The 10,960-nt window shown below is 39.3% G+C and overlaps 1 protein-coding gene and 1 long non-coding RNA gene across 2 annotated transcripts in view; one reads left to right on the forward strand and one right to left on the reverse strand.

Moving 5' to 3' along the window:
* The window catches only part of LOC109537468 (LIM domain only protein 3), a gene marked incomplete in the record, with an annotated part of 83,888 nt that overhangs the window by 23,526 nt on the left and 49,402 nt on the right, over positions 1-10,960 (reverse strand). The window contains 2 exon segments of the mRNA XM_048664927.1: positions 739-957; positions 1,020-1,028. Coding sequence (XP_048520884.1) covers positions 739-895 — 157 coding nt within the window.
* LOC125503869 lies at positions 3,425-4,109 on the forward strand. Its single transcript, XR_007281121.1, has 2 exons — positions 3,425-3,621; positions 3,677-4,109. It is a non-coding gene; the product is annotated as an uncharacterized LOC125503869 (long non-coding RNA).

The raw sequence follows: 10,960 nt of genomic DNA on the forward strand, positions 1-10,960 counted from the left end.
AAAAGCGCTTGATACGCCCATGAAAAGAGGGCACATTCCTTTATGATTGCTGCAAAATTGACTCTATTTGCCAGTTTTTCCTGATTTTTGACATATTTTTGTGCATTCAGGTGCACTTGCCCTTTTAAACCGCTGAGGACTGGCGGTTGCAAGCAGACTTTTAAAAATGTATTTCTCACAAACCAACCTAGATATAAAAGCGCTTGATACGCCAATGGAAAGAGGAAACATTCCTTTATGATGGCTGCAAAATTTAATCAATTGCCAGGTTTTCCTGATTTTTGACAAACTTTTGTGCATTCAGGTGCACTTGCCCTATCAAACCGCTAAGATCTGTCGTTTGCAAGCAGACTTTTAAAAAATGATTTCTTACAAACTAGCCTAGATACAAAAGCGTTTGATACGCCAATGGAAAGATGGAACATTCCTTTATGATTGCTGCAAAATTGACTCTATTGCCAGTTTTTCCTGATTTTTGACATATTTTTGTGCATTCAGGTGCACTTGCCCTCTCATACCGCTGAGAACTGGCGTTTGCAAGCAGACTTTTAAAAATCTATGTCTCACAAACCAAGCTAAGTAGATACAAAAGCGCCTGATGGAAAAGGAAACTTTCCTTTATTGTCTCCGCAAAATTGACGCTATTGCCGGCATTTCCTGATTGTTGGCAATTCCCGAATTATTGCTTAGTTCATTTAGTTGTCGGAGGCAATAATGGATATAAACAATCATTCTTACCGATTGATCCGATGGCATGTCCATTAGCCGAATGCATGCCACTGTGGGGCCCAGGCGGCCCCCCCGGATGCCCATGGTAGCTGTTGTTGCCTGGAGATGGGGGGTGTGGCGACGTGAGTTCTCCAGGTCCCCCATACGGATGATAGTGTGGATTCATTGAGGCAAGAGCGCTGGCTGCCAGTTTGGTGAGACGGAGCGCTGCCAGGAGCGCTGACTTGGCTACGGAGAAAGGGGCGCAACTAGCTTTCAAACTAGCGGGGCTGGATTAGTCACTAACTCACGCTTAGATCCTGCAAACAAGAGAAGGCGACTTACATTGCAGTTCCGATATCTTCGATTAGGGCATCAATAGTTAAACCACTACTAGAGGGGATCAATCATTAAAGGCAATTTCGAGAAAAGTCCATTATGTGCAATTAGAGAGACGGAGGTCTGCGTTTGCGGTGTGCCCGTCCGACAGTGTCGTAACGACGATTTATTTGTGTTTTGTGCGAAAATTTTCACCTATTTAAAAAGTTTAATAACTAAAAAAAGCGCTTTTTCGTAAGTTTGAGAGCAACTTTCAAAGCTAGTGAAAGTTATTTGCGCAATTATCAACATTCATCAGACAATTCGAAAGAAAACCGGCAATTCAAAATTGAGATCCAATCATTTTCATGCGATCAAAACGAGTTCTAATTCGGTTTTCCTCTCTTAATCCGATTGACAGCCTCTTTCCACTCGGCTAATCAAACGAAGGAGCGCGCCTTACTCAACTTGTTATGAGGTCGATTCAGTTATTAAAATTATAAATCTTATTTCACGTTTAAAATTTCCCGGCGCCCACCTAAAGACCGGGGAAAACTGATTAATGTTTTCTCTAGGGCACGTTGTTGCAACCCTGTCTATCAAAAATATTAACGTTTTAATAGGTTTGGTTACTAATTAAGTTTGACGTTTTTGTTCAGGATTGGTACGACACTGTTGCCACCACATGGAGTATTTCAGATTATTTGCCTCTTTTGTATTTGTTGAACAAAAATCCAACTTCACATCGCTAAAACGATCTTGTTGAGTTCTCAAGATGGTCACCCCTTCGGTCAATGAAACGCGGATTCTTCTTGACTGTTATGGCGTTCTTGTTAGAGGTATAAAGATTTCATTCATTGCATAAAATGCTTCATTATCCCCGAAGAAGTGAGAATAGTAGCAAACGCCTGTTGAAGTCACTAACCCACGTGTAGTTTATGCAAGATGAAACGGATCAAATCAATTATAACCGCCAGAAGTAACTGGAAATGAGTGAAACGACACTAGAAATAATCTATAGGTTTGTACCTACTTACTTCTTTAAAATATAAACAGGTGCAAACAAGTTTATCAGATGAACCAAATATGTGGACGCTTTACTAGCAAACAGGAACACACTACTAACGCTATTCGACTGAACTGTTTAGAACCTTTGAAACGAACAGGTATAATTTTAAGAAACCAGGGCACTTCTGGTCAGTCGATATTGAATGAACATCTGAGAGCTTTGTCGATTCTATAAAGGGGCGGACAAAGTGTCCGAAAGCTAGACCGACAAGCGTAGTTCCATTTTCAAATGGCTCCACCGCTCAGGAAGCATTTTTGCCTGAGACGATTTACAGAAAATCACTTAAGTTTTAGGACACCCTGTAGTTTTCATTCATGATGTGGGTTTGAACAATTATTGAAACTTCAGCATCAATTAAAATGGCACATTTTTTTAATTACTGGATGGTGAAAAGTGGGGGCCTTTTAATTGAAGCTGCACTGACTGGATATACATCACGATTATTGAATTCAAAAAATCCTCCTTGACTCGCGTGAATAAAATTCCAGGTAGCCCTCGCCCTCTAATCGGATAAAACCGTCATCCGGGCGATAATTGCCCGGAATTTCACAGTTCATGTCTTAGTTTTCCTTATGATTTACATCTCACTGGCTAAATGTGCAGCACGAAACGGTAACCAGATTAGCCGGGAGTTTCGATAAGTCCTTTTTTCATGGAAGAATCATCCAGCAAAACAGTGAAAGGGGAGTCACCAAGGACGGTCTGTGTAAAGAAGACGAAACAAGCAATTTTTGGGCCAAAGTTTCGAAAAATCGGTTGGTTGGTTGGCAGTTAATTTCAGGTGTAAAACAATTAAGTATCCAATTTGCGCTCTCCTTTTTCGTATCGACCGGGGCAATTTTAAAAACTAATTATCCTCTCCCTTCGTGAAATATAATTACCGGGCCGTCCCTCTTACTCGCCCGGAAAAAAAATAATATAATAATACGTGTGTGTGTGCGTGTCTCCCTCTTTGCCCTTTTTCGAATGGTTTCCCCTGGCGGACAGGGACGGATTTACCATTATGAATTTTGCCCTTGCCCTTCGACGTATATACAGGGTGTAAGGAAATTTTTAAGGGTGATTCTACATGCGAAAATAATGGTAGAAAGTCATGAGACAAAAATTCGAATTGTGAATCACACGACTCGAAAAAGCGCTTCGTTTGGGAGCAAATCGACATCAAACTCTTTGTAACTCTCAACACAGTGTCGTTCAGGGGCTGCTCACTGACGGAGTTAGGTGTTACGCCTGCCCGCGCCACCAGGAGCGCTGGCGACAATTTTGGAGATTTGGCGACAGCGCGTGTCCACGACAAGTGATGCTCACTGTCAGTCAGCTATGTCAATATTGCCTGTCAGTTCATAGATAATATAAACAAAACAAAGTTGTTTTGATGCACGTGTTTCATTCTGACCTATTTCTTACATTACTTTGTTGCAAAATGCCGTTTTAATGTTCCGTTGGCGATGCCCTTGTCTGCATCTATGGCCGGTTGTGAGAAATCTTCTAAAGAAATGAAACGCATTGTTTGTCTGGATTCTAAGGTGACCTGTGCCTACATATTAATTGTAACATGCTATATTTAGGCAACCAACATAGGTTGGAATAGTACGAGAAGTTGCATATAGTTTAGACGAATAATAGAATATGACACTAGGAAGGGTGTGGCATGGCGTCTCTCGTAAGGTTGTAGCAGCGTTTGAGTGTATCTATGTTTTCCATTACAGTTAACAATAATACGCTGCATTAATAAAGATTTAATTAATTTTTTTAAAGACAAAAATTTTTGAGGCGAAATACCCTACAAGAAGTTTGTAAAAAAAAATGCATTAATAAGTTGTACAAACGTATAACTGATTATTTTTGCTTGAATATTAACGCATGTGGGTAGTGTTGACTATTTGTTTGAAACATGCACCTTTTGCTATCAAACTTTTGTTTTGCAGATAAGACAAAAGGGGTGCCAGATACGCACAAATACGAAATGTATTGCTGTACCATCTGAGTTTGTCATAAAATTATTTTGAGAATAGTAGTCATATTTTTATCAGCGTTGTAGGCTTTTACAAAGCTGTTATCCCCAAATTTGGTAGGTAGTTAGCTGAAAGCCCAAGCTAACGCCCCGGATGGCATAAATGTATCGATTTTGTAACATTTTGGTACATGCAGCATACAAACATTGATATAAAAAGTCAAAAAATCAGTTTGTTTAAATGGCACATACCAACTTTTTTGGTTCTGTTTGAAAAACTCACAGGACCAACAAAAATAGTAGGTGCCATTTAAAAAAAAACGATTTTTTGGCATTTTTAATGACAAATTAACTTGAGTAACATTTGAATTTGGCGGTTTAATCACCAGCCCGCGTCGCTGGCGGCGCCACTGAATGCGGTTTGCCAAAATCGCGAGAGTTGCCAATCTAAATAGTTTGATAATCTGTGGTGTCGTTGGATTGAAGTGCAATCGCAACAAATCAAGCCGTTTGGTCTTAAAATGTGGGAAATTTTACCATTTATTTATATTAATCATTTGGACTAAATTTGAAACAACAGTGTGCGATGATAAACAAAAGTTTACAAAAAATCCAATTCAGTTCGATCGCTGTATAAGCAAACTCGTCAATACAAAGCAGAGCCCAGGAATCAATTGAAAGTAGAAACTATCCATATTTTTTCTTCGTCGCACTCAGCCGACCATGGCAAGGTCGGAAAAATTCAATAAACCAAGCGCATAACTCATCCCTAAATAGTTTAAAACTCGTATGCCGGCATCCCTAATAAAAGTTCCCATTGTGCCATTCAAGTAAATTGATAAATTTTGCATATTAAAGGCGATAAATTATCATGCATTACTCTCTAAGCTCTATATAAGCAATATTGCATTACAATCAGTGTTGCAGTAAGGGCCCTCGCGATTTATTCGGGTCGGGCGAAGGGTCCTAACGGCTAGACAGGACCGTAACAAACGATGATTCTACCCAATAGAAGGGACAATTCGAAACTGACTTCGGGACCCGCTCACTTCATGTCTCAAAGATTACAAGAAAAAGATCGGAAAGTATTCCTGTCTGTACACGACACCGAGGCCATTGAAAATGCGGCTGATAAGAACATTATCAGTATACATGTAGATGTTTTATAGCACATTTGGAATTGATAAAGACGCAGCCAAAGTCGTAAGTCAACATGTACGTAATCTGTTAAAGTCGAAACTTAACAACGAATTGAAACTTCCCCCTGCGACAATCTACGTTGTTGCATGGCATGAATCATAAGAATAAAGCCTGTGTCCCATGCATTCGTTTATACGATGGTACGATGATACGAAAGTGTTTCTATTGGTTGGAGATCTGTCAGTTCGTACTACAACGGACGAATTGACAGATCTCCAACCAATAGAAACACTTTCGTATCATCGTACCATCGTATCAACGGATGTATGGCTTTAACCAAAGAAGATGCAACAAAGCCTATGAATGTGTTATGATGTATGTGTGTGTGGTCCTTCGGTTGACATGCTCCCGAACAATTAGAACGGGAGCATTTCTAATTAATAAAAGCTAGGAGCGCCCGTAAAACCTAATAAAATTACCGGCAGCGCTGGATGGAAATTGGGAAGAAATGTTCTGTTTTTATACCATTTGCATGTTTCCACCACTCTCCTGCACGTATTTATGCATAACGAAACCGAGCAGAATAGCTGCGTTTAGACCCTTATTTAAATGAACATCATCGTTGCTTAACGCATTTTCGTTCCTTTTTTTAATTAAAAGCGGTTGTCTTCCATTTATATAACCGGAGTGGTCTAACCGGTTGCAGGCCGAAGCCTTTCGAGAGGAGCAGACGCTTCAGACTTGGAAGGTATATTATTTAGACAGGAAGTACTGAATACCATTGAAATTTTTCAGCTGGTAAAATCACATGGAAAATCTTGTCTTGTGTGTTGCGCTGCTTCTCTTAATACAAATCCCATAATTGCTAAGTACTGGATCCATTATCATAGGTGTTCATTAATTCTAGTGAAAGAACCCCCTCTGGGTGTCGGCGTTTTCCACCCGATAAACGTTTCGCAGTAAACAAGACTTTTCGCAATAAAATAACAACTGGCAATTAATGGCTTATTGTTAATTCGCGGCTCCAAAAAGCCGCGCTCCTACTTTTCCAAACAAAAGGCGTAACACTCTATTGAATACTATAATTAACTCCTTCGGCTATAAATATTTCGGCCGCAGACGCAGTAAAATACGGAATTATTGTATAATAAATTTTACTTGCAGGAATTTAAAAATAGAAAGTATTAATAACCTACTTCCACAAAAATACGCGGATATTGTATTATTATTTCGGATGGCGAACAAGCTGATGTAGATGTATTATCGAAGACCCACATCTTCCTAGCATAGGTATCTTTGATACTGCCAATAATTTTATTACCCAGTAATTTGGTTAACTAAACATAAACCAATTGCGTATTAGTTGCAACAAACCATAGTAAAATAACGACCGTGTGCAGTTCTTTCGGTTGGAGAGGTGCACGAAAAGGGTCCGATTTGCACGTTGCCTCCACTGAGAACACCATATATTTCATAGAATGAGTACCAGTTAAAAGGCAAAAAGCAGCTGCGCTTTTTCATACAGTAGCGTATCCAATTTTTTTCAATTCACATTAGGAAGAGTTTTTCGCATGTAGGTAGATTCATTCTGATCGCTGATAGCAAAGCATTTGCTTAAAAATGTGAAAAGTATGCATTAAAGTCAGTCGATATCCGATTTGCATCAGACAAGACCTGTTAAGTGTTTTCACTTCTTTTTAAATGTTGATATATAGAAAGCAGTTATGGCAAACATTACACTGATATAATGATTTTTGCAAAAAAGTATCCATAATAATTTTAAAGCGCATTTAAATTCCAAACAGATATTTTCCCCCAAAAACGCCGAATCCGTATCGTCGGTTGCCTATCCCGATTGTGACGTAGCAGGTCATATCAATAAAGTGTCTCGTGTTTATTTTGTTGTTTTCGCAGCTTTGTTTTATTATTTAAGTTATTGTGATTATCATTATTTTTTTTTGCATAACGGAAAATAGTGACATGTATGGATCACCAAATAAGCGGTGTTTTGTGCCAGGATGCAAGAATACCTCAATAAGTGCTCCAAACAAACTCTTTTCAACCGTTCCCCATGATTATGCAAGTAAAGTTTTATGGTTCAAAGCAGCTAGACGTGATGTTCCTAATCAAAAATCAATGTTTTTTTGATGCGACGATAATTTTAATGAAAGTACGAACGAAAAGCTAATGATGAGGCAGACAGAATATGGCTTTGATCGTACTCTGTGTTCTGGGCAAATTCTTCCTTGTACAGTCCACAAAGAACCCTCGCGTTTCAATTCCACATATCCGATATCACCATATTGTTCTAGTGATGCCCAAAATACAAACTTAAGAGTTCATTTTACTTTTAAAGCAGCCATGTGTATAGGTTAGGTTAAGTTGAATAAGTGAAATTCTATATATTATTTGCCTAATTTAAACCAATACAGACAGATTACTATATTAAGGGGACGGGTAACTAATAATGAATTTACGGATTGTTACTTACGCTGCTGCTTTGACACCCTTAAATTCGGCTGAATTAAAGCGTTCGTCGTTTTTTAAATTCGGTAACCATACAAATATGTATACTTGGTAAATGGTTTGTTGACGCTTTAAGGAATCCTTCTGAAACCATTTTTTAGTTTAACACAAACATAAATTAGTTAAATCCACAAAATAATTAATGAAGCACAACCACACAACTAAACACTATGGACAGAACGTAAACAATCCGCCATTTATATGACCAGAGACGTCACAAGCAATAGGATTGCGTTTTAGAGATTCATGAATAATTTGAATTTTAGCTGAATTTGTTTATTAAATATTTAACAAAATAGCAATAGATTGATAGTTTAAACTTATTTACTCTTTCAATCAGCCGTTGGTAGTGTTCACGGCCTCTGGGGGTTTTCAAATACAGTTCCAAGAATTAGCTTGCAAAATTTTCGAACGCATACGCAAAAGTAGGTATAAAATACGACACAAATTTGTCGTTTGGATCTGTATCCTTGATGGTATCTCGGCCCGTGTCTGAGATTGTTCGTTATCTATATTTGACGAATGCGGATTATCCACAAAACAAAATTAGACGATAATATTAGCTGAATCAAGCCAGGGACTTCATGCAGCTATGCACTGATCGTTGCGCCTTCGCTCACCCACCACATGCTCCTAAGACCCACTAAAACAGATGGTTTTTGTAAGAATTCCAATTCCTGAAAGAAACGCGATCCTACTGTTAGGGCCGATGGGTGTTCGAGAAAGTGTAGGGAGTTTGTCCGCTAATTATAGCCAGGGTGGATCACTACTAAAAATAGTTAGTTTAGATGGCATAGATGACTAGTAACATTGATCCATCTGATCCATCCATCCCTGTTCTGATCTAGCACGGGAAAGGCTGCCAACCCACAGTAGGTCATGGGGGATGATCTGTTGCTTTTCTTAATAAAATCTCTTGTCAACATCTCGCAATCTGGCACGTTTATTTTTTATTTAAGCGTGTTTTTGCCGCTGTTCCTCATTGGATCTGGCCCTGTACTGGGTGTTCCAGTCCTAAAGCCTTCTTTCGTTGTTTCTTTGTTATAGGCGCATCGGCAGAAGGCACACTAGTAAATTTTTTCAAAGAATTTGATTGTAACAGTGTCACTGCATTTCTTGGACGTTTTCCGAAAGATTTTCGAATCTCCAAGGATGATGCTCCAATGAAATATCCTATCTATTCGGCACTCGCAATAGAATTAGCAAGAATTTAAAAATAAAAATGTTGCGTTTTGAAATTGGATGGAGCAGTTTGAGCGCGTCCCTGTTTTGTCTGCAATCAAGCAAATTGCGGAGTTGAACGCGGCACTAAATTGCTTAAAAAGTGTTCGTTCGATACAAGCAGTGAACACTGAGTTATAGCAGACTAGGCAGGCCAACTTACAGAACGAGACACGATCGCAAAAATCCATTTTTCGCACACGAACACTGATAATCCTTGAGGGAAACCACCAAAATCACTAAATCGAATCACAAAAAGTGTCCGCATGGACAGATTTCGACTGTTTCCACAACGTAGGACGCCACAGACGAAACAACGCTCTTTATTTGAAGAAAGCACACGGTCTGTCTGGCCAGAATGGAGCGTGACCGAACGGTACGGAAATCACGAACGTAGCAAGAACAAGCCACGTCTGCGACGCTCGGACTACGACTGCGAACTGAGTGCTGTGCGGCGAGCTTCAAGGGAGAGATATTGAAAAGCAATTTGTGAATTGTACAAGTCGGGTAGACGAGGATTCTCTACCCTTACGGAGCGCGAGGGTGAACTTTTGTGGTGGGGACGTAATTGTGTTCATTATTGAATTATTGGGGATATATTATATTGCTCCGGAGCCGGCACAGATCGGCCCAGATTATTACTGAATCGTCATAACGAACTCTTCATCGATAAAAATTTTTGAACAATCGAACATCAGCAGAGAAAATGAAAACCGAAATACGATACGCCCCTGATGGTGCGTGTGTTGTGGCAGTGGCAAACGCTTTTTCCCCAGTTCTAATTAATAATTAAAATATAATTTAGTGGATTTATTCATTAGGACGCAGCAAATCGCCGTGCGGCACGGAAAAACCAAAAAGAAACAATGCGAAAGTGTTTCCTCGCTAAATGCCCGATTTCCTTATTGCCTCCACAATGCGATTTTTGGCTTGACTAATGAACGAAGATGGAGTGGAAAACGAATCTTAAATTGAATAGACTTTGCCGAAAATGGCGATATTACGAGTCTGTGAAGGTTTCTGGCCAGCGTATTCCAGGGGGAAACAAATTCCCGTTCCATTCCAACGAAACGCCTCGATACAGTTTCTTTTCGAGCATTTATCAAAACTTCAAAGCTTAAACGCCAGCCATCGTCTACATTTTTCTCAACATTTTGCTACCGGTGCTAAGGAATATCTTCCACCGAACTTTTCAACGGTATGCAAATTGTTTTTATTTCATATTACTTCTTATGGTTGCGATATTTAAATTCTTAGTTCTTCTATAGGGTCATTGAAAATTGATTGAAATTGATTATTGGTAGCTTATTGGACTATTTAAGCCTTCGAAAAGAAAAATTACAATATTTTTGTCAAATTACAAAAAAATTTGATATTAAAAAAGTACTCCTCTACAATTTTTTGATGAAAAGCCAAAGCGGCAATGATGATATTTGTCGTTAACAGATAGTGACAGGTAGACAGCCTTTGTCAATAATGACAAGCATTTGTCAAACTGTGGCTTATTTTGACGCTCCTTTCACAAAATGTAAACCAACAGCGAATTTGCGAATATGCGATTAGTTATGGCAAAATGCCACAGTAACATAGCAGAAGCTGTAAGAACCTCACCAGCAAAGAGCTACACACTAGACGAGAGGCCCGAAATGGACGCAGATAGTGGACAATCTAAAGGTGCTCGGCTTCCAGACCTAGAAGAACGGGCATTGGAGATTATTGCAGCTGAGCCTTCCAGGAGTACTTGAAGCATTGCACAACAACTGCACTTTCCCAAACACCGGATACTTAAGTGTCCCGATAACTCCCCCGAGGAAGGGCCTACATTCCTACCATGTATGTAATATGCACACCGATTCAAATTGAGCAGCAGTTAATTAACCGAACACGAGAAGCTGCTCAAAATATGAGTCCAGACTCAAAGTGATTGGGATCCCAGGTAGCAAAATATATTCGTACAATATTGGCTATATGCAACATACTGGATGGCTCAATATTGTTAATAATTATTGCGCCAATATTGAAAT

Source organism: Dendroctonus ponderosae, unplaced genomic scaffold (genome assembly GCF_020466585.1).
Source record: "Dendroctonus ponderosae isolate FM_Combo_2020 unplaced genomic scaffold, Dpon_F_20191213v2 Dpon_F_20191213_3, whole genome shotgun sequence".
In the NCBI taxonomy this organism is placed as follows: Eukaryota; Metazoa; Arthropoda; class Insecta; order Coleoptera; family Curculionidae; genus Dendroctonus; species Dendroctonus ponderosae.